The following is a 25,189-nucleotide window of genomic DNA, read 5'->3' on the forward strand; positions in this document are numbered from 1 at the left end:
CTGAAGGAAGTACCTGAGCTTTCTCCAAGTGTCCACAGGGGACGAATCCTCTTACAGATTTCAGGGCTTTTGTAGCTTCCCTTTGGTAGCTGAAGCATTGCAATGCTGATAGTATCAGAGTTTCATTTTCTGAAGAAATGTCTTCCCAAAATCAGTCAGTTTTGATTGAGGGAGAAGCCTAAGGCTTCCCCATCACACTGTTCTAAGTATAAAGGTCTTCCACTATTCTCTTGGTTTTTATTGTCTTAGAACAGTCTTTACAAAAATTAGTATGATGGTATAACAGGTAGCCAAAATAACTTCATTGCCTGTGAGGTTACATGATGTCTTTACCACATACTGGACAGTTCTAGAGAGTTTACACAATTAATTGCATAATTAGATGAAATTTTGGTTCACATTAAAAAATAAAAAAAACACACCACACCTCTGTCAATAGATCCACACCCTGTTTTAACAGCCCTGAAAGATTATATGGAGATACTAACTTGGATAATCATCTAAAAAATAATAATAATAATTTAAGTGGTTCTTTTGCAACACATTGCTCCTAGCTTTGAAGTGCACACACTGATGCAGCCAGTTAGAACTCCAAGTCCAGCAACACTATTTAAACTCTTATTCCATACTCAGCTGATTGTATCTTTCTTTTAAAATAATTTTTTAAACAATTTCTTCTAGGACAACCTAGAATTTCAAAATTGCTCAGTGAAGTGAGAAGGACTCTAGTTATATTCTGGCTCTTATTTTAAGTTCACTTTAAAGTTCTAAGATCCTCTTATTTGTGGAACAATCGATGATTACCAAACAGACAGATTTGCTTGTCATTTAAACCAATCAAGCAATGAAACTTTGCTGACTTTGATGGAACTTCAGACTTCCGGCAATAACCATCAAGAGGCTCACACTTATCAATGCTATAGAAGATCAATAGGAATTCATCTATAGAACAACTCTGATCTATTCCAGATAAGCATCTCACACAAAGAACTAGGATGTTAATGCTTTGTAAGCTTGAGCCACAGTTTGACGTATCGTAAACCTGTGACATTGTAATAAAAGGGTGGGAGTGTTCCCCTCCAAAGAAACTGAATTTCTTTTATCTCCCTGAAAAAATAAATCAGATGGTTGGAAGATAAAAGTAATATATTATTCTTTCACAATATACTCCACCCAAAAAACATTATTCTGGAAAAGATGTATGAAACAACTTTTATTAGAGGTTTAAATTTTAAGAACAATTACTTACCTAATTAAAACAAACAAACAAACAAACACACACCCTACAGTTAAAAGAAATATTCTGCATGTTGTAAAACTTCTTACAAAACACTTTACTCATTTTTGGGCCATCTTATTACCAAGTTCTGTAGAAATGATAAATCCCCCTTTTCCTTGACACAGCTGCAAGAGAAAATGAACCTTATATCCCATGATTTTTCCATTTTTATGTCTGGGACTCATGATCCACTGGCTTCTCCTGCTCTCAGAAGAGGAATTACTGCAGCCTATGCTCAAGCTGGCATTGGATTGCAGAGCCAATTAGGAAAGTCTAGTGACAGAATAATCAGGTACTGAGTGCAGTGAATTACAGCTGATAGCATGTATTCATAAATCCTGCAGAGTACATATATTTAATCACCTAAAATGATTATGAAAAATTCTGACTATTACATCAGAATATCAGTATTTTGTGTTATAAAACTGAAATAGCCTATAATCATCTTGAAACCAACTGCCTTTTCCTTCAAGACCTACCTCCCTGTATTCTGCCACTGTACCTTCCTTTAGCTAGAGACCTTCCACCAGCTATTCTAGTTGTCTAACCAGAGCAATGATTTGAAACCTGACACAACTTGCTCAGTAGGTATCTTTTACCTATTGCATTTTTAAGGCCCAGAAATTTGTTCAGCCATCAGTTATCGAATACAATCTCTTCTTTTATTGTAAATACACTCTAATAGTCCTACTCATATATTGTTCCTAGTGTTAAAAGGCAGACTTGTGAACTTATTTGTAGTGCATCTTTCCTGCACAATCTTTTGTAACGCTTAAAATTTATTCTTTGTATTTGGCCAAATTGTGGGTTCTCTTTGCTAGGCCTCATAAAAGTTATTTCTTCCAGTTTTGAAGTTATAAGGAACAGATGGTAAGTTAGGAGGTAACATCATCTGGTTCATAAATTCAGAGAAAAAAAATACAAAGATGGAATATAACCAACTTTGTGGTAGCTTTTAATGAGTCTTGATTTAGAAATCATTTAGGCATTTGTCATTTCAAGTATCAGACAAATGTAGCACTTTTGTCAGTATTGACGGTACTGTAGTATTAAAGGTAAATGCTGTGTAGTTTCCAGACAGCTATGCTAGATCTGATCAGAGCTGCCTGGCACTTGCATCTAGTCAACAGCTAAGGTTGTGTTGTGTAACTTGAAAAGCAATGAATGAAGCTAAATAGTCTGACAGTTTTTACAGTACCCATTCTACTGTGTTGAACTTTTTGTACAAGCACATAATGAGAAATTCTTGCTTTCTATTGCTCTTCGTTTCTGCTTGTGTTTCCACTCCTTTTCCAAACATTATCTGCAGTCATGTTCATAGTTCTTCTGAATGAACCTGGAATTCAAACTGTTCAAGAGTAAGCCCTTTACATTCTGCTCTGAGGCACAAAGCAAAAAGTACTATGGGAATCAGTGGTCTCCAGGCTTTCCAACCTGAGGTAAAATTACTTCACAATGCCAAAAAAACCCAATAATTAAAACAAACAAACAAAAATGCAACAGGTCTTTTCCTCCTTTCCTCTCCTGTGCTGTTCATGAGAGGTAACGATGTAGGCATATCTAGAAGTTCTCTATGAAGGATTTTCACAGCACATCCTTAAAAAATCAGCCTTGACTCCAGACTAGTTCTTACACTAGCCGCAACTTGGTCAAGTGAGAGCAGCTGAGGAGATTGCTCCTCCACCTATTCCCTGTCCACATTCCCCCTTGACTCCTGTAGCCAGCTGGTCCAAGTTAATTAAATTAAATTTGGCCTACAGCAAAGTACTGGAAGCTGCTGTATTTACGAATTGAGCACTGTCCCTTTCCAGAATTTGTGAGCCCCTCCATGATAATTGTCAGGAACAAAACCCACAAGAGAATGAAAGCCCCAGGTTAGCACTCATGAGCTATGCATTCATACAGCAAATCACAGTTCTTTATCACAAACATAGTACCTTGTGGTCTCAAAACATTATATCTGCACAACACTATGCCAGATCTAATAAATCCTGTCTCTCAGCAGGGGTAATTAACTCTTGCACCGCATTAGGCTGACACTTTTAAACTGTTTCCATTTCTTGAGCTACTTTATGCAGTCCCAGCTTAGGAGCCTCTGAATTGCACATCACTGTAGACGTGTCCGTTGTGGGTCAAATTTTAAAAATCATTGGAAACCAGTCAGTGAAACAGCATGTGTGGACAGGCTTTACCTTTTGCACTCATCTAATAAAACCATTCATTATGACTCAAATGTGATCTTTTTCTGTCTAAAAGAAAAAAAAAAAACAAACAAAAACTAATAATGGGAAGAAGCCATTAACTATCTATTTCTCAGATTCTTTCCTCTCTCCTCCTCTTTGCTGGATTCTTTAGTCTTCAGATTTACCCTGTCTGGTTGTGGGATAGGTAGGAGGAAGCAATTTTTGCTGGATTCAGTCTGAATCCATGAGTTATGTCTTGGGCTACCTTAGGTTAGATTCATTGAATCATTTAGGTTGGAAAAGACCCTTAAGATCATCAAGTCCAACCATTAATATTACATGGTATTAAATATCCCTTTCGCTGGTTTGGGTCAGCTGTCCTAGCTGTGTCCCCCTCCCAGCTTCCTCTGGAAGTTAATCCTATCCCCGCCAACTCAGAACAGGCCCTTGCATCAATGTTGTGAAAACAAGTAATATCTGTATAGCCTAATACATTTACTACTTAAGAAGACACTTCTGTGAAAGGAAAGCCTTAATGAATCCCTAAAAAGAAGCAAGGCTGATTGCTTTCTAGACATGCCACACATGCAGCAGATGGCTCTCCAGACCTGCCATACCCACACCTGTGCTTAGGGAGAGAACACACACAGAACTGTGACTTACAGACTGATCCTCATGGAGGAAAAAGTCATCTCGTGTAGGTAAGTGTTAACTGGTTTCTCTGCTGTGACTGAAACCGCTGACACTATAATGTACAAAAAAAGCTGTCTGGCTGAGATTCAGAAATGAAGAAGTGCATGTGTTTTACTCCTACAGGTGGACTGTAGTTTCAGAATGAGCAAAAGACAAAGCCAACAGGAGTTAGTTCATAAGGGCATGCACAATAAAATCTATCAGGTACCTTTTATGGACAAATGCAGTCTGTGCACTTGGATAGCTGCAGCTTTTCAGTGTTTGTATTTCCACATGGATTAGCAGCTGGCTCTCTTTCAGCATTTTTAAACAATCCTGAACAGAATAATTGCCATGGGACAGTTCTAACTCACACTTTGGTCATTTATGAGGATTTACACTCCGGGACTTTCTCAGTTATTCACTAAAAACAGAGAACTCCCATAGGAGATACTGTATCACATGATACTTGGGCTACTGGTGAAATAGAATATACTTAAGGAAACACATATGTTGAAAGTGCTTATCTGGTCTAACAATAGCAATAAATAAATTCTGCATACAGCCTTTTAATGATTGGAAAAACTCTGTGAAAGTCTTCCCAAGAAAATATTTTGTACTACTTTAATTAAAAAGGAGGATTGAAAGATAATTTATACTCAGAAAGAAGGGAAAAATGTGCTTGAGTTGCCACTTCTGTACTGTCAGTAACTCCCTGATAATTCTATGAAAATAAGTTGAAAACATGTCATGCTGCTATATGATAACACAATACATGAATTTCCACAGGCTGAATTGTAGTGTTAAGGTACTTAGAACTAAAACTTTGCACTCAGGTGTATATATATAGTTGGAACTAAAACTTTGCACTCGGGTGTATATATATAGTCCATTACAAAGTATGCTTTGGGCAGTGCTACTGAAGAAGGAAAACTAAAACAGAAAACAACCTTTTCCCACAGAAGTGTTTTGCCACTGTCTTGAAAGGTATCCTGTAAGGGTCATCTTAGACAGATTTTATTTCTAGTCTTAAAAAGAACCATGAATTTTTAAATTTAGCTTAAGTCAAAGAGATTCAAGCCTCTTAAAACCTTTAAAAACCTGACCTATCAGTTAAATAAGCAAACAAACCAAAACTACACTTCACTACAACAACACTACAAGGAAATTTAGGCTATTTACATTTAAGTTACAGGTTTCATTATAAGTAATATATTAGTTGAGCATGTTCACACAAATTCACATAATTTAATAATTGCAGTTGTAACCCATTGTACTGTTAATCTGGACTAAAAGAACAAAAAAGTTTAGTAGGAACACTGACTTAATATCAAGCTACCACAACTTCCACACAAGATCCACCATACCAGTTTCAAATAAAACACCAACCCAAAAACTGAACAGTTAAAAAGACCCTCAAACTTTGAGAAATTCTATGAACATTGAATTGGCACAAGCAGAGAAAGAACTAAATCTTGGAAGGGTAATTCTCAGAAAGTGTTGATATTTTTCAGGGCACTTAATTGCTTAGCTGCTTAATTTAACTGACCCTATTTCTAACACATAAAAAACGGAGGAGGATGAGTCAACAGCCATATCTTGTTCGGAGTTTTGAGAGCCATCTAGACCCTTAAGCAATGTGACGTAGTTTAATAACAGCAAAGAGGAGTCATTCCTCTAAAATCTGCAAGTAAAAGCTGGATGTTGGTCCTTGCTATACAGTACTCGGGTTTAGAACTAAACATAACTGCTACTCAAATTGATGTTCAAGTTTACACAGCTTATGAAAACTAACTGCTTTTCAGATACAGTCTAATCAGAATGCATTTTTCCTTCAGAAAACAACTAGGGAAAGGATTGCTTCCAACAATGCAATAGAAAAATAACACTAATTTTTAAAAAGTCACATTAAGTTTATACCTTAACTCATTTTAATGCATATGAATCAAATGTATGCATAATACAGTTACTTAATCTCTTAGCTCACACATGTGCATGCATTTTCTTTCCTGCATGTATTCAGAGTTTTTCTTGCTTGGGTGGTTGTTTTGTGGGGACAGGGTTTTGTGCTTTTTGTTTGTTTGGTCAGTTTTTCTTTTGTGTTTTTTGTTTGGGGTGTTTTGTGGTTTGTTTTTTTTTTGTTGTTGCTGTTGTTATTTTTTTTTGTTGTTGTTGTTGGTTTGGTTTGGGGTTGTTTTTTTTTGGTAGTGGTGGTGGTGATGTTTTTTTTGGTGCTATAACTTCCTGAAGTCTTTTCCAACCCAAACTATTAATTCAGTTTTGATTCTTTTATTATCACCAAATAGAAATGATGACCTGTGTCTTCTTTCTTAGAAGCTGGCATAAACTTATTGGCTATTGATAATATAACTATATCTCTTACCTATGTGCCTTAATTTAAAATACTTACAGTCTAGTTGACAGCACACTCACTGAAATAAGCAGTATTACAGACTGCATTTTCCTTAGGATTTGGATTTCCTTTACTATTAGTTTTTACCTGCAGCAGTCCCTTCTGGATGTGAGCAGCTAAAGAGTAGGGAGAAAAGAAGAAATAATACCCTCAGCACAACATCCTCTGTATGTAGCAGATGTTGACAATCCAGACCAGCAGATTCTGCAGCTGACAAAAGCTTGTTTCCTGAACTTCCTAACAAGCATTGCAGGGTAGGTGGGTTAAGCTACATTATAAAACAGTCCTGGTTTTCTGGAAAGTCTCCAAACTACTTTCCTCTTGTCCCTTCTTGCTCCCACTCGTTAGCTCCTTCACAAAATGTGTGGAACAACCATTAACTAAACACTCACAAAAATATTTGCTCATTGCTATCTCTTTCCCAATGTGCACTGGGAAAACACATGTCTTTGGTGGAATTTACTTCTCGTAAGCTCTCTGCTGATACTGAAATGTTTTTGCCTTTTTTCCTTCAGAAGCTTTGAGTCACGCTTTGTAACTCAAAATTGTAGACTATGTTTTCAGACAAGCAAAGGCCAAGCCTTCTCGGTCAGAGTGTAATTGGTGCTCTCAAGATACATCAAGGATGCAAGCCTGCTTGCCAATACAGATATTCTAGCAGAGCCAGTACTCAGCAGAAATACACTTAATGCAGTTGCTACCTGTCTGCTGAGGGAAAAAACAAAAAGGGCAGATTTGTTCCAGTGTTACTGCAAAATTAACAGAGAACTGCAGTAGGCAATGACAGTAACTGTTGTAAATACTATGTACTAGTCTCATTCAAAATGCTGATAAGAGTTTTAAACACTAATTTTTAGTATTACAGTGATAAATAATATTCCAATGTCTTCAAGATTTATGCAGTACTAACCAAAGCAGTAATAACTTACTGTTTGTAAATCTTGACATCTTGCCCAGAACAACGATGCTTTCTATTCGCTAGCACCCCTCTTCAGATCATGCGTCAACTTATAAGATAACAATTTCTAAGTAGGATCATTTTCTTTTATCTATAACTTGCCACATACATTTATGTCATCATTTAGCTAACAACTGAATGAAATCCTCAAGTTACTAAAAATGTCAACAAATTAGATTGGACTTTTCTTTATGATTTGATAAGTCAAAGCAAATCTAAAACTAAAGTACAGTTCTATATCTGCAGCTCTATAGTACTTCTGCTGTTTTTTCAGTGTTTTCTTAGACTGCCGTTTTGTGCATTAAGTTAAAATAAAGGTACATAGTGGCATGTATCTTTTAGATCCTATGCAAGATTTTGAAATTACAAGTGTGTAGCATTCAGCCAAAGACAATTAAGTTAACAACTCAAACAACAAAAAAGTAAATTAAGAAGGCAGTGCTTCTCACTAAGCTTCCATACTGATTAAAGCTAAACTTGGAAATGCATGAAACAGCGTTATATTAAAAATTAAACACACTCCACATGTTATTTCAACATCAATAAAACAGACCAAATTAAGAGATCTCAGCACTATAACAAATACAGTAAAACTTTTTTCGTTCCTTTTCCTTATGACCAGTCATTCCAGATTCTCTCTAACTGGGAGTAGAATATATCAGAAATTTTGCTAAGCCTGAACAGTGTTCTTTCAGCCTAAATTCACAGCGTGTCCTGCCATTCAAAGCAGCAGAATCATCCAGGCTGGTCCCCAGTCCAACTTTCTGCTGTCAGTACCATCAAGACCATTTAGACCAGATTGTTCAGGACTTTGTCCAGTCAGGTCATGGAAACTTCCAAGGTCAGTGACTGTGTAAATCTAGCCCAGCGCTCAACTGTCCTTGTGGAGAAGCCAACAGTTCTTGCTGTTCCCAGACCAGTCTTTGCCACTTAAGCTACCTGTTCTTATGGCAACATAACGAGGCCAACAGGAGACACAAAATGTGGTGGTTGTTTTTATGGAGACCCACCTAGAGAGCACCCTAGCACTGACACTCAAAAGGCAGATGCTGTCTGTAGGTATTGTGCCTATTTGTGACAAGTGCAAGCTATAAATTAAGGTCTCAAAAGCATTCTGGCTTACAAACTTTCCCACACTGGGCACTGCGGTGTAGATATAGTCAAAAAGCTTAAAAGAACATAATCACCTGTCTGATCACTCAGATCGCTCACTTAGTTCTGTTGCTCCGTTTGAGTTTTTATTATTATTATTTCTCACTTACTAAGAGATTCATTGTAGCTGAGAGTAACCTCATGAAATTCAATGAAAACAAGTTATGGCCCTGGACCACTTTGTCTGACTCTACTTTGAGCAGGAGGCTGGACTATGTAACCTCCCTCATTCCCTTCAAACGCATATTATTCAATAATTCTGTGATTTTGTTGGTTGCACAACTAAAAAATCATGTGGTTAGCCTCTTCGAAATAAATCTAATAAAGAGAGGAATCCTGATGTATTTTGCCAGGTTTCAAAGGAAAACAAATGTTAGCACCAAACTTTTGGGTGGAGTCAAAGAGCAACAAAATAACACATTTGAGCCTTTACACTGCAGGTTGCCAAGTTAAAGCCAGAAATGTTAAAGCATTCACTCTCAGAGGAAATATGTCCGTTTAAAGAAGGAAAAAATACTTAGCTACTAGAGATAACTATACCTGTAACATGGCTTCTCTTAGAAATTATGCTAGTTTAGTACACCTTAAGTGTATAGCTAGTGTCTTCAAAGTGTATGTACAGATTTATTCTAAATATTGTTTATCCTACCTTAAATATTTGTTGCAAAGCGGGATCATTAACTCCATTTGCCATATCACTAGTAACTTATTAGATTAAAATAACACATACTACTTACCTAACATACATTTTGTAGCTTTGCATATTTGTTTTCTATATTTAAGTATACATTCTTTTATCTTTTAATCTTTTCAGTCATATTTTCTGAGTACTAATAATGAAACGTAACAGCATAAAGACAGAAAGTCCGATTGGAACTTTTTACTGTTGCTCTTCCAGAACTCTTAAATATTATTGTAGCAATGGAAATAAGAAAGATTACTGCATAAAAAGCCTCCAAAGTGTGATCAACCGCCATGACGTCCATCCAATTATGCGTCTATGTCAGGGAAGAACTCCTACTGGTAGCCTCATGTCCTGTCCCAATGCCTTCCCTCTTTCCAGATCAGGAAATAAATGTAGACATACATCTCATCTTCACCTCTCTTTGTGTCCGAGATAAGCATTCAGAAATGGCATCGTGATTTTTACTAGAAATAACAGAGCAATATTTGTGTGTCAGCTAACTTGAAGAGCTGCTTTGCTTGCCTTTGTAATATTTAATAAGAAACATGAAAGCAATCTGCAAGTATCTCCAGGGTACAAATAAAGAAGGAGTAATTTACTGAGGTGAACATGGGTAACACGTAAAAATAGGAGGTAAAAAGAGGATGTTTCTAATAAATATTTGGGAAAAATTCTAGACAGCAAGCTGTATTGGTCCACAGAACATTTCTGCCTCCTAATTTCCCCATTGCTTATAACACAAGCACTCTTCTTTTCAAAATTCTTTTTTAATTTTTTTTTGACCTAAAGAGGAGAAAATTCCTTATCAGGAAGAGATCAGCACGTGTAGGAGGTGGCCTAAACAATCCAAGTCATCTTCTTTTAAGTCTAACTTCTTATAGTATGAGTCATGTTACACCCAAGCCACAGGGTAACATACATAACATGAACAGATACACAAATGTGATGTTCCCAGCTGGTAATAACAGTTAAATCAATTAGTACTGACAATAAGAAAATACCACTGAGTAACATTTGAAATCAAGTAGAGTGTTCTCTTATGTTGCTGGCTTCAGCAGGAAAGAAGTGAAATCATCTTTCACTTGCATTCCAGCTCGTGTCTCTACAACTCCACAATTACTGGGGAAGTGATGAAGAATTCTTCATCAGCTAGATTTGTAACACAGCCATATGGCCAGATGGGTAACATCTCAATCCTTGATAAATAGGAAACTGAAGTACTTAGTAGGAAAACTGAATTTAACTCCACTTCTTCTGCAAACATGTGAAAATCAGTTTTGGAGGTTTTTCTGTGATCTGGACCATAAACGGTAACTGCAAAATGTACAGAATTAGAAAACGTGTCAAAAACACTTTGACCCTGCTCTACCAAAAATATCCTTACTTGCTCTGCTCAGTATAATCCACCACAATCTACAACTGTCTTAGCTGTAGAATCCAATACTTATCCTACACATTTGTGTGAGTCTATGTACTGACAATATGAGGAATAAAAGATTTATTAACAGCCTCTCAACTGGCATTTGCAGGGATTATGGTTCTTCAGTCCCCCAGTAATGCTAGCCTTACACTTTTCTCTTATTTCCTTAGTTTAAAAGTTCATTACAAAATTTCTAATATTGGGAAAACACTGTATTTTTAAAAAATAAAAAACTCCTTAACAGCCAGGGTCTTCTCAGTTTCAGCTTCCTAGTAACCAGTGTCTCTGCCTTCTGCTGCTTCACAGTGAGTAAGCAAATAAACACTGGAATTGTCTAACGGGGCAACCTGCTAACTAAAATATGATAAAGCAATATGATCTTAAACTGGCCATATATATAATCATAATTAAAACATACTATGAAGCAGGAGTTTTGAACAGGACAATCTCTGTGGCTTCTTCACCTGCAGAGGTAACCAGGCCTGGGGATGGATTACCCCAGGCTTTAAAAACACCACTAACACTCTCCCTCCCAGGAGTTTCTTAGGAGAGAGAAAGGAGTTTATACTCGGTCAGTATTTTATATGATTGCACTGAAGCAGTATTAAGCATCAGCATTTGATGTGGAGAGTTCAGACCTGTAGTTTTCTATATACTAATTCTTATCTCTGAAAACACAGGCAGGGAATTCCACATCTTGGGAGGACAGAAGAAGACTGTAATATTTAGGATTTGCTGGAGCCTATGGTTATGAAAGAGTCCTACAAGCCTTTCACACTGAATTTGCATTTGCAAAAACAACTTTCATGATATGCAGTGAAAAAAATTGAGAGGTTTGATAAAAAATCTTGACATAGACTAGGAAATAAATTTCCTAACTCTTAGGAAAGTCCACCACTCTGCCTTTGATAAGATAAAATTAGAGAGGTAAATCTTTATAATCAGTGACCTGAATTGCTGGACAAGAAAATTTGAAACAATTTAAGAGAATCTGCTACAAAAAACACATGAATGTTCAATGGTTCCACATTACCACAGTAACATAAATATGCTGCAGCATTCATAAACACTGTGGTCCACTTAAGCACACTTCTCAAATGATTTACAGTAATTTGAATTGTAACTATATTAGTAAAGCTAAAACCACATCTGTAAAATTCCACTTGCCAGGAGTTTATATAGAAGCTGGATATTGCATCCATGAAATATCTCCCTCCATACACACTGGCTGCATAAATGGCTAAATCTCTACCATATGGAGTCAAATCAAAAATATTCTGCAGTTCTCCCAAATTCTCCCCTAGAAGCTAAACTTCATGTTTAGCTTCAACAACAACAATAAATATTGATTGGAGATTTTGTAGATCTTCACACAGGTTCCTTTAATTTAATTCCATTTCAGCATTAAAACATTTCCCCAGCTGATCTGATGAATACCCCCATCTGCACTTCTGAGTTTGTTAGAAGTAACTGGAACAGCCCATCCACCTCAGCGGGCTGCAAGCACTCATTCAGTGCAGCTGCCTCGGTGTTGGTGCAGCTGACCCAGCATTCAAAGACACCAGAAGACACATACCATGACAGCCCAAATCTGCCTGGACTTTTACCTTTTCTTCTTCCTTCCTCTAGAGGTGTTAATTTTGTAGCTTCCACTCTTCAATGCCTTTGAGAACTTTATTCAGGTTGCAGATTAACTGTGATGTACAATGCACCCCTTTACCACCATGACTATTCTCTTGTGTGCATGCACTTGTGTATGAGCATAGGGAGTGGGATAGGGACAAAGAGTGCGTAACAAGCTCAGTTAACCTGGATAACAGAGAACCAGCTTTATATTCTCTTCCAGTTTGTGTTAGGGTCCTTGAGACAAAAATGAATTTTGCATAAATCTAATTTAGGAAGTAAAATTTTGTGTATAATTTTCACACATGCTGGTGGGTGGCACGTTCAAGCCAAGAGAGACTTATTGCACAATCCCAGAACAAAAAGTATGTTTATTTATGTACATATGCTAAGTTTATTTCAGTTTTAGCTTATTCACAAAACAATGGCTTTTCTTAGAAATCTGAAACCCTTTATTACTTTTTATTTGTCTAATCTCATGGTTGACCCAGCTTGAAGCAGAAGGTTGGACCAGAGATCTCTTGAAGTCGCTTCAAACCTGAAGCTTTCTTTAATCTTATGAATCAAAGAGAAATGGCATCTTTATCACCTGATGATTACCCACATCTCCTACAAATTCTGAAAACTGTAAATGTTCAGTCTGTACAAGTTTAATAGTTTCAATTTAAAAGATAACAAGAACTCCTCTCTACCAGTGAAGTGTCTCCACTGTGGGGTCTACAAAGCTGAACGAAAATTTGAAACTCCATTTCCTTTTTTGAATCAGTATCACTACATAAGTCTTAGAACATCATGATAAAGAAATTTGATTGTGTTTTATCTACTTGTGGTAATTGCCATAAGCTGGTCTCATGCTGAAAAGCTTGATATATGTCACTATTCTGCTCGTATCACAGCTAGCATAGTTTGGCCCTAATCTACAATATTCAGAACTAGTAATGCATTCTAGCTAATAGCCCCAGCTAACAATGCCATGCATAATTAACTTATTTGATTTAAATACCCACCACACGAGCACTATGTGTGCCTCCTGCAAAGAGGTTTAGAATCATGATCTTTCCTGTCATGCTCAGAGCAATTAATTATTCCACCATCACTATCATTTTCACACTGACGTTCAAACGGCAATATGTTACCGTTTTTCCATGAGGCACCTCTGTTGAAAAAGTCTCATTACCACACCAGGAAAAACACAGCTTCACAGTCTACTGAAAGACTGATCACTCCCACTTTGAGCCTTTCCCTGGAGTGCTGCTGCACCAGTTTGGACTGACATAGTACTCCTGCCTTTCAGCCCTGGCTGGCAGAGCAAAGGCAGGGTTTCCCCTTCCACTGGGAAGAAACAGCTCTTTTCTTCAAGTTAGAAAGAAGATTTCAGTTAAGAAAAGCTCATAAAGATTTTTGTGGCATGGACTGTGCTTACCTCCTGGACAATGCCTCATGGCCATTTTACACCGTCTGGATTCTGCAATGGTTGGGCACGGTATCGTGTCTTTCGCTGGCTTCTTCACAATTTGTCTTGTTCTCGTTTCCAGGCCCCACTTAAATCCACATGTTTTGTTATTTCTGCTGCAAGTTCCCCACTCACTCCACTGACCCACTTCACAGCCTTCTGATAAAGCAAAAGAAAACATGAGTTAGACATGAGTTAGCAATTCTTCTGGCTTTTCTTTGTTGTTTTCGATTTTTGGTTTGTGTGTGTTTGTGGTTTTTTTGCTTGTGTTTTTTTTGTTGTTGTTGTTGTTTTATTACCAGGAATGTACTGTTAGAATGCACCACTTAAAAGCTTCACTGTTAGAAGGCAAAAACTTTGAACAAAATTAAAATATCTTATGGAACCTGAAGGAATCTTTTTAGCTGACATCAATCTAAGCATAAAAACATCAGAGTATCGATCTGTCTGTATAGACATTGTTCCAGTTCCAAATACTTAAAAACCCTCCTAAAAAAATGGGATTGATTTAAATTTTTCTCTTTTTAATAAATACAAACCATTTGGTTGTCACCTGGATTTTCAAAGTGAAGGAGTTCACTTTTCCAGTGCTCTCCACCATGAAATACAGAGAATATTCTTAAAAGACAGAGCCTGTTCTGACACAGTTCCCAGGCTTCCAGATAAAACACTAACTGGTGGCATTGTCAGAACTGCCAATGCTGGCTCAGAGTTACACGGTAAACTTCTACTAAAACTACTTATTTAGTGTTTTATATTTGTTACTCACTAATGGAAAAGTGAGGAGCTAAAAGTGAATTTGAAGCCCAGATGTTACAGGAATTCAATCTGCCCTGCCCCTGCATTCTGACGTTGGGAAAAGGCAAAATGAGCAGGTAGCTTCACAAGGGTGAGAATCCAAAGAGTACGTCGCTGTTTTGAAATTCTACCGCAAAAACTGGCCTCAGGAAATTTTGAGATAAAAATCCTCATACAAGGTGATTTACAGTCAAGAGGACAGCATGTTCTAATGCAGAACAACAGTGACATTCTAAATAAAGTAATATTTCAAAGTTTGAATATTATTATTATTGGTAAAGAGACCCAGACACAATCCATTAGTGAATGTTGCTTGATAGAAAATACTAAGCATCAGATTAAAAATAATGTCCTAAGTATTTGAACCCAGTCACCTGGCAGAAAAGCTGCTTCAGCAGCACTGCTGTGCTAGAAGACTCACCCACGCATTCCATAAGCTCTTCCAAGGCTGCAAATCCAGGGGGGCATCCTCGGAAGCAGCGGCCTCTGTGCGAGTAGAAGCCCGTTTTGCATTTGGTACAAAAGTCTCTGCTAAAGCAGGAGTCACAGTTTTCTATTCTGCATCCTGAAACAAAAGGATTATAAGGACCAATGAGACAGCTAAGTTAAGACGAGACTAAAAATAAATGTTTTACAAAGAAATAAAATAGCAAAACCAAGAGTGCTATAATGAGGAATATTGTTGTCCTGAAATCTGTCTGCTCTGTAAGAGTAATTGCAGGTAACTGTAATCGATTACCACGTTCTCCTCTATATCCTTTTCATCTTATTTTTTCATCAAAAATGTGGATAAAACCTCTAAGTGATATTTGAGTTAATTACATAATTACATCTTTTTAGAGGAAAACTGTTCAATGTAAATTATTCTTGTGTTTAAGGAATTTTGAGGAAAATAAGATGTGACAGATTATTTTGGGAAAGTATGAACGCATTGTGTGTACTGTATTCTGGGGGTTTTTATCATTGTAAGCAGGAAACTTTTTTTCCTATGAGTTGATCCTATAAATAGCTGTATGGACACTTTTACATGTTATGTCTGATATCTATATCTACACATATGCATGTGCAATCATGCAAAAGCCATACATTTTTCTGGGTATAACTCCTCTCCATTATTAATGAAGTCAACCCATAAAAGATAGCCATTATTAAATTACTAAAGGAAAAAGCTATAATCAATAGCATACTATTGCCTTTTGAAATACTGTATTTCTCTGAAAATTCAGAAGCAGACTGTTCATAAACATCCTATTCCATACTAAAACACGGCAACTTGGAAACAAGCTAATTATCAACAATTATATGCACACCTGAAAAGCAGAAATACTTACATGGAGGCTTATGAAAGTCACTTATACATACCTACAAAAAAAATGCCAGAGAAAACTGTTCCAAAGATTAAAAAGTAAAAACCATTATATTTGGAACAGTAACGAACTCTTCATTTAAATAATCTAATCCTTTAGATAACATACTTAATTTACATAAACTACGTGTCTTCAGCTATCTGCTGTCACAGCAGATACTAATCTTTTTGGTCACTTATGTAATTCTTTTATTCTTCATTCATTTCTAATGGAAAAAAAAACACAAACCATAAGGACTTCTGAAATAGCTATTGGTAAATTTCCCCTAACAAAACTTTCAAAATTAGGCAATACTTATAAAACAGATTTTTGCATTTACTCTTGCACATCAGCAGGCCAAAATAAGGCATATCATAACACTTTAACTGGGTTGTGGTGGGAAATCATTCTTTGTTAGCAATTAGGGAAATATGAGGCTTTTTAGATCAGATTTCTTGTGGCATTGGACAATAAATAGGCAGATTGCAAAAGAGGAACAAGGACAGAGGAACAAGGACAGAGGAACAAGGAAAGAGGAAAAAGGAAAGAGGAAAAAGGAAAGAGGAAAAAGGAAAGAGGAAAAAGGAAAGAGGAAAAAGGAAAGAGGAAAATAAATATTTCAAATGCTGGTACACCTTTCTTTGGTTAGAAGGAACGTGAACAGCAAGTCTTGAGTCTTTTGCTGCCACAGGGAATCTCTGCAGGTTCTGTTTTGACAACACCAGCATTTCTCAAATAAGCTTTTAGAACTTGTGTCCGTACAAGCAGCACAAGTTGGGCTTCTTATCCATGCTTCAGTTTATAGGAAATTCCCAAGAACGATAATTTCTTTTTCATGAGGACTGAACCAGTCTCCAAAGAAGACCTGATCAATGCCCATAAAATGACCCTGCAAAATCACTGCATCTGCAAGGTGGAGCTCAAGGAGAGCTGCTCTGGAGATGTACTGCAAAAGTTAACTGCAAATCTGGTTTGTCACAATCAAGATGTACTGCAAGTATTTTATTAATTGCAATGCTTGAATCAAACATCCAGTGTGCTTAAATATTCAGAGAAAAGAAAAAAAAAAAATGAAAACCAAACACAACGCAAAACATTTTCCTCTTGCACACCCACACAAGACAGTTTGAAGAGATTTTTCCTTTTCTATTTAGTCCAATGATGAGGTGTGGAATCAAACATTAAATGAAAAATCATTATCATGCAACCCTCCTTCACATACAAGCTACGCAAGTACCTTTGTGAAATAATGTTTTAACTATTGCTTTCAAAACATGTTGGGGACTCATATGTTTAAAGTTTACTCCATTTGAACAATTTTGGGTGGAAGAGGGATTAAATTAAAAACACTTGGTATAAGTTGCCTTTTGATATTAAAGATGCTTAGCAGGCAAAAGCCAGCCTCAACTTACACTGGGGATACCCTCCATAAACTCTCGCTGTTTAACAGTACATATGTGAATACCCCATATTTAAACATTAAATTAATTAATCTTCTTTCAGTTTCTTGATCACACTTCAAAATTACCATCCTATTTATACCTTTTGCTTTGCCTTCTATGCCAGTTTTCTTCTGTATCACAGTAGAGTCTTTCCATGGCAATTATATTTTGGAAGCATCAGTAGGGGCTCCTGGGTTAAGTTCAGGTAGATATTTCCACCAAGGCAGTTTATTTTCAATGTTTTTGTATTAAGTTAAATTATGCCAAATACTAAATGCTTATTGTATAATATGTATCAGATGCAATTTAAGGGAAAATACTGAAAGAATATTAGGCATGCTTTAAGAATTCTGAAGTTAAAATATTGATTCACCAAAGTGATGCTCAGCACAACACTTGGGGTTACTGGGTGCTAATCATAATTTAAGTCAGTAATATGCCACACTGTAGCTGAAGATCAACTGAGACTGACAACTACTCTTTTTTGACATCCTCCATACACTGTTTCAAATCATGAAGGGATATTGTACCGATAGTATTCTTCAGATGTGCTTAGATTTTTTCTTTCTCTAACAATAAACAAAAAATGATGCCCACTAGAGGTTTCCAGATAGACAAGGGTAACTGCTGGAGAGATTTTAGAAGCAGTAAAGAGAGGGAGCCTAAAATTTGAATCTTGGGGAAAAGTGTGGGAAAAGATTGGTGCTATAGTGGAGAAAAAGTTGATAAATTCAGTCATGCAGAAGAACCCCGAAGAGCAATCACATACCCTTGGCAGGGCAACACTGACAAGGTTGGAAACATAATCTTCAGAACCTGAGAGTGAAGAAAGCTGCTTCACCACTGCTGTTCCCATTTAGCTGGCAACAGAAGGTCTGCAGGTTAGGGGCAGACACTTGTGAGTCTCTACCTCTTCCTTCCCTTGTATTCAATTTGCAGTGTCTCATCAAGGGTCTGTTTCCTATCAGATCTCAAATGCCTTCTATTCCTGCTCAGTATCATGTCTCCTTATATCCCACTGGCTCTACTACCCTCTACATAGCCAGGACGTCTCAGACTTATCATAATGCTCTTACTGCAGCTCTTCTAGCATAAGCTCTAATTTTCTTTCAGTGTTTCTATCTTGGGAAAGCCAGAAAGTCAAATATTTGCTTCCATCCTTCCATGTGAAAGGTATAAAACATCCTTGGAAACCACCTCCATATGAAGACTACACATCTTCTACTCATACCATCCTCACATAACTGGACTACAAAAAGCACTCAGGGAGGCCCAGAGAAATCTGCTGGTGTGTCTGATTAACACAGCCTATTTCTAAACAGATTACGTTTTTAAAAATGTTACGCCGAACTTCCCACAAAAGTTGTATGTAAATGCTAAAAGAACAACATTCTGACCTCACTGAAATCCATGGCAAAGGTCCTAACTGCTTCAGCAAGGGGAACTTTAAGCTAATGACTTTCTTATCTCATCAGATAGACCAGAGCCCACTGCAATGACTTCAATGCGCAAAATTAATATTGAAAACCTTAAAGAGATATAATCTTTCATAATAAATACATATTTATAAAGTAAAAAGTGAGAACTGAAGAAGAGCAGTACTACATAAGTTAGAAAAGCTAACTAACTTTCTAGAAGTCTATTTTCAATCTCAAATTGTCACAGGAGTGGTTATAAATTCACAGCTCCATGACTTCACCTCTCAAGGGAAAGGGTGGAAGAGAAGTCACTGCTTTGCCTGGTGAAGCTAAGCTGGGCTGAAATGAAACGGAAGCGTTCTGCTCAAGTATCTTCAGTGTTTCAAAAAAACAAAGTGAAAGAACAACTTATCCCTTCAACAGAGCTCTGACATGTTGACTTACAGAACAGATACCTTCTCCAATGGAAAGTATATTGATACTGTGCAGTCTTCATTTAGACAGACAGAAGAGCAAGAATTTGAATGACTGACATTTCAGGGCAGCAAAAGGGTAAATTATAGTATGGAATAAGTGCCTCCATGCTCGGGAGCCGTTACAGAAAATGCTCAAGAAAGAAACAGAACTCTATGAGCTAATAATGCACCACTCCCCAGTCAATGGCCAGGAACCCTACAGAAAGGAAGGACCAGATTCTTTGGTTCTGCAGAGCAGAAAAAGAAAAGAAGGTCATAATATCTCCACCAAAAAGACTGTTGTCAGAATAACTCCGAAGATGGAAATTTAAAACATCTTTGACTTTCCTTATTGAAACAAAGTGGCAAGGACTTAGGAGACAAAATCCCCCTTTCCTTAATTTTCAGTGAGCTCTAGAACCCCAGGGCACTTCAGATATCATTTTGTTCTGAAGTGCTTTTGCACATGCACCAGAATTTTTTTAAAAAGTAATACCTATAAACCATGTTTCAGTCAAGGTTAGGGCAACCAATCTACTCTGTAAAAAGTGCATTTAGCTAGCCAGCAATAAAATATTTGGATTTAGGCTCTATAAGCGCTATATGGCGCAAATGTTTTCCTGCCATTTACTTAAAATAAATAAATAAATAAATAAATAAATCCTCACAAACAAACTCATTGATGTGACTGAAACTTACAATATTCATAAAAATCTACATAAATGACATACATGGTGCATTAAAGAACTTTATGGAAGGAGAAAGCCCAGATCACGAATAATGTCTGAATTAGAGATACATTTTAAGCAGATGAATCATAGTGATATCAAAAGATTCCTGACATGCTTTGGCTTCCTAATAGTCACTCATACTCCTTCTTTTAAAATAAACATTAAGGAATTGACAGATTTACATTTTAGAGAAAAAATCAAAAGCCCAGTAGTTCAAAATACAGATTCAGACTTTGAATTGAATTTAGACTCAGGTGCGTATGCTTGTTATTAAAAACAAAAACACCCACAACTATAATTACAAAAAACATAACATTACCAAAACAATTACTATCCTTCCACTTGCCATCATTGGATAAGGTGAGGCAGAATAAGCTGGATTTTATGGAAATATTCATGCAAAGCTCAAAATAAAGCCTAAAATGTTCCATATTGAGATGCATGTGCCCCATATCTTAACATACCTTAAGAAGAAGATTTACTATATTACCTTCTCACATTAAGTGCAATATGACGAATTTTAAGGTCAAAAGATGCCTATCTCAAATGTAAAAAGTCGTTACTCGTTTGTTAAGTATTTCTATTGATCTACATAATCTTGAAAAATTTACCCAAGTCTTATTTTGCCTTTGCGAAAGATCCCTGTTCTGTAGCATTTCCATTGTCACATTGTTCCTTTCTAAACATGGCCCATATGATATGATTGAATATTCATCCATAACCTGCTTCATTACAAAGATGTTTTGCAGTACACATAGTAGAAAAGTCAGCTGGTCAGTCCCTAGCAATGCTAATAACAATGATTCATGGCTAGTTTGCTTTGCAGGTAACATGGACAACAATGAAGAGTAGTCGAGTATGGGAAAGGAAAGACAGAGTGCATTAAAGGACCTACATGAGTGGAAACCAGCAACCACCAATGTAGAAAAGAGAACTGTACTGAACACTTCAAGATAGAGAGATAATGACCATATTATGCAAAGGAAAGCCGCAAGACTGAAGCTGTGGAAGGAAATGTGGCATTCCCAGATTGAGGGGCTTGGTAGTCTTTGCGCTGAAATTGGATTCTTGCTTTGGGTGCCCCCTTGCATTTCAGAAGATAAAGTAATAGGAGGTGATGATTCACTAGAGCCAGGGTTTTCCTTTTGAAGGTCTGAATCAGCTTTTTCATTGAATCACCATTCCAGAGAAGCCTCTGGGTCCATAACTTGTGAGGTTGGTATTCCTGGGCTGTGACAGATCTTGCTTGGCCCAAAGCACCTACCTTACTCTTTCACAGTGAGCTCTGACTCACAGCTCCATAATCTTCTTGCCCGAGATCTCTCTGCCTCTTCTAGCCCAGAACCTCTTAACTTCCCCAGTCCCCAGACTGTCCCCATCCCCACCGCGCTCACTCATCCCAACTGCTGTTTCCCCCCCACACACTGCTGCTCAGCAAAACAGCTTTGATGGTACAGACTTAACTTCACGTCACCATCCTGACGTGTCCATTGGCCCTTCACACCAATCTGCCATTGACCCGCACCACCTTCTGTGCTAATCCTCTCCAAAATTTCCTGAGCAAGAGGAGACTTCAAAAATCCATGGAGATGCATGCTTGGAATACAACATACTAATTATAAAATACTATAATGTGGAGGGTTTGGGTTTTTTTTTTAATACATTTACTTAATAAACACTTAGCAATACAATTCCAGTATGTTCTAATCTTGAATAATTAATTGAGATCTTTTAAAGAAATGCCAAACCACAGTTTTTTCAAATAGTATTTTACAAATATACAATCGTCCTATTAAATCTAAATTGATTACAGATTAAATAAATGCTAATTCAAAGCACTACGATGATTTTTTTTTTCCAGACTAATGGAGGGAAACTCTTCCATCAAAATACAAAGTAAGGCTAAAAGTAAAGCAATTCCAAATTAAAAAAAAAAAAAAAAATCCAAATCCTTACTAAGAGGAACTGGAAGGAAGAAAAAGAGTGGCACAGATAATGAAAAACAAAAAAAAAATTAAGGTCCCTATAAATAATCTAATCATAGGTAGACCTCAATTTCTGGCCATCTAGCTTCATTAACAAAATCTCAAAGTCCAAGTTGAGCTTGCTTTTAAAAGAAAAAACTATATTTCAAGAAAACAAAAGTCACTTAAACTAGAAAGTAAGAAAAAAAATAATTATTTAAAGCAAATTAAGTTTCTCATGTGTTAGTTGAACCTCCTGACAGACTGTTACAATTGCACTGGCTACAATAGTCTCAGAACATAATATGTTCTACTATACTACATAAGCAACAGTCAAGCCATGACATATTGATGATGTCTTGCTATTTTTGTAACAAAGTTTTAAAAAATAATTACTTTTTTAAATACAGTGAATTAGTTACGTGTGTTTAATAAATGCTTTAATTTGTTTGAAAGCGGCTCTCTATCTCTTTATCCCAGATGCATGGAAGGGCTAATTACAACTTTAGCAAAGTCTGACCTTTTTGTGAGAAAAAGTGAACCTAAACAAAAGCCAATCAAAGCTGAAGGGAGCTGCAGTTTCCAAGCTCTGAGTGCCTCCTCCCTTTAAAAATGTAAAGGTTACTATGGATACAGACTAAGTTGAAACGTTCAAGATTGGTCTGACCATAGGGTCAAGCCTATGCTAAACCAGCCACCCAGGTGACAGATTTCACCTTACTCCTTAATTCAGTTTTTGTGCTTTGTTTTTTGTTTTGTGTTTGTAGGGTTTTTTTCTTTTTTCTTCTTGTGATATTATTTCTTCTTGTAGCAGTTCAGTTCAAAGTCATTAATTATTAAAATCTGTTGGAAAATTAACCAAGTGTATCTCTTCTCTTGGTCATTCTTCCATAGAAGAGACTCACCACTTTCCAATTTCATGTCCAAGTGTACTGCATTCTCACACTGCAGTGTTCAAGAGGAAAACCATCTCCAGCAGGGAACTCTACATTGATTCTTAGAGACAAGAAGTCTCAAAATTATATGATTCATTGTTACTAGAAAAACAGTCTAGAATTACCTACCAAATTCGAGACACACATACTGCTTATAGTACATGTAGAAAAAGCCTTGAATTTCAAAATTTCCATCATTTCAGAGCTGCTGCACTTGGCTGTGGTATTTATTGTGTTACTGTTGTCAATAAATATTTTTGGCTTTTAAAATAATATCAAGATTTTCCACTAAAATATGTTCTATAGCTTCTCTAACAAAAATAGGCAAGTGTTCCAGTAATAGAATGTTAAACAGCTTTTGTGCCTATAAAGACATTAACAGGGCAGAAATAATTTCAACTTACGTAATTCAAGCCCTGTAACTCCCAAAAGGATTTTAACTTAGCCAGAATTTTTATTGTTTTTAGCTGAGATAGTACTATCTGAGGTATGGGGTCCATAACTAAACATACCTGGAAGTATCTAACATGAAGTAGGAAGAAACTTATTCTGATTTTTTAAGAAAGTTTGTTTTAGCTCAACTTCAATCCACAAAATGTCTGTGTGTCCACCATGCAACATATGAGCCATGCAAGATCACCAAACCAAGAACAAAGATACGATTTATAAATAAACCTGTGGGCAGTTACATTAAAATAAAAATGCACAGTACAAAGATCATTGGAGAGGAACCAGGACTGGTCAGTAAATGCAACTGCATCATTATTCTCACAGGGGGAGACTGTCAAAGGCAGGAAGGGAAGTTAAACATCCAGTGCTCAACGCATGCCAATATGGGTTGGACACAACTTGCATTTATGTTTTTCAAAAGCAATGCTGTAATTCAGGGAAAAGGACCACTTTCTGTGAGGGGTAAAAATGAAAAAATAAAATAAAAAAAAAAGTTGCATTGAATTCACCATCCACCTTCTGCAAATAACTTTTTTTCTCTTTAAGTAAAGAAAGGCTGACAGTACAGACTTATTTTCCTAACTCACAAGCACTACACAGGCTAATAAAGATAAATTCATCTGTTCCCCAAAACTGTAACTACATTAAAAACACTTACACGAACAAGTTTTTACAGGCCAGTTTTAAAAGTTTTAAAGTGGATGAGTTGCTTAATTCACAAACGTGTTTTGAAAATTAAGGCCAAGATCCTAAATTACTTTACAGAAGGGATACATAAACCATATATTGGTCTCATTTAATTTTTCCTCCAAACCTAGCCACCTGGTATAGATTAGGCAGCACTCAGCTATGTTACGCAGCAGTTGGGAACACATGAAGAACACCATACCCATGGAGCCTGTGCAGGGAATGGGGTGCATGAGGTGGACATCATTGCATGGGCTGGGACGGGTCCAAGCACAGCCACGAGCGCTCCTCACCAGCCTGGGCTGCCACAGAGGGACCTCACATGGCTCTCAAGATCATCTGTGATGTGAACAGCAGCACCTGCTTTCTCACAACATGGTGCAGCCAGTGATGTGCCACAGCACTGAGCGGGGAGTTCTGTACATTTAACAGACTCATGGTTATTCCAGGAAGCAAATAAAAGCTATTTCTCACATCGGGTACTGACCTAATTCTGGTCACACTATGACACACATTAAAAGCAAGCAAACAAAATAAAACCAACACCCAAAGACAACCATCACACACAACCATAAGTACAAATTAGAGGTTGTAGCAATGATTAATAATCCATATGGGTAATACTCCACATATGAGCATATGGGAAAATCAATATAAATCAGCACAACTGCCAGACAGTAATGTATAGAGATACCAGAGCACCCGTTGGCTTTAACAGTTGTGTTTCTAGGTAAAAACATGCAAACAGAGAATCTTGTTGCACATTAGCAGGTTGTAAATTTCCAAATAAAATGCAGTACTAAAAGTGAAAGGTTGTTTGTTTGTTTTTAATAGTACATCTGTTTTATTAAAATAGCAACACTTGCATATTAAAGTGTGTCTGGTATGAGGTGTCTGGTCACCTGAAATTTGTGTGGGAATAAAAAGCATTACAAGAAGCCCACCCATACAACAGTGCATATACTGAGTAGTACCTACGTGAGGCACTGTTAAATGAATGTTTAATCCTTTTTATTTTCATATAATGGGAGTTTGTTAAAACTAGTCATATCTGCTTAAATCATCATTCTTTTCTAAATTTCCCTTCTAACTAAAGCAATAATAACAATAAAAATAAAAACAATA

At 36.8% G+C, this 25,189-nt stretch overlaps 1 protein-coding gene across 4 annotated transcripts in view; it reads right to left on the reverse strand.

The window, feature by feature from the left end:
• The window catches only part of RSPO2 (R-spondin 2), a 103,857-nt gene that overhangs the window by 22,351 nt on the left and 56,317 nt on the right, over positions 1-25,189 (reverse strand). For 2 of the 4 annotated variants that reach the window (XM_065054257.1, XM_065054254.1), the window contains exons 4-5: positions 15,058-15,201; positions 13,809-13,997 (exon numbers count right to left, since the gene is read on the reverse strand). In XM_065054257.1, coding sequence (XP_064910329.1) covers positions 13,809-13,997; positions 15,058-15,201 — 333 coding nt within the window. Of the gene's footprint in view, positions 1-7,582; positions 9,807-13,808; positions 13,998-15,057; positions 15,202-25,189 lie in introns of those variants that run through there. The other 2 variants (XM_065054256.1, XM_065054255.1) reach the window with 2 other exon arrangements.

The sequence above is a fragment of the Columba livia genome, chromosome 2 (genome assembly GCF_036013475.1).
Source record: "Columba livia isolate bColLiv1 breed racing homer chromosome 2, bColLiv1.pat.W.v2, whole genome shotgun sequence".
NCBI lineage: Eukaryota > Metazoa > Chordata > Aves > Columbiformes > Columbidae > Columba > Columba livia.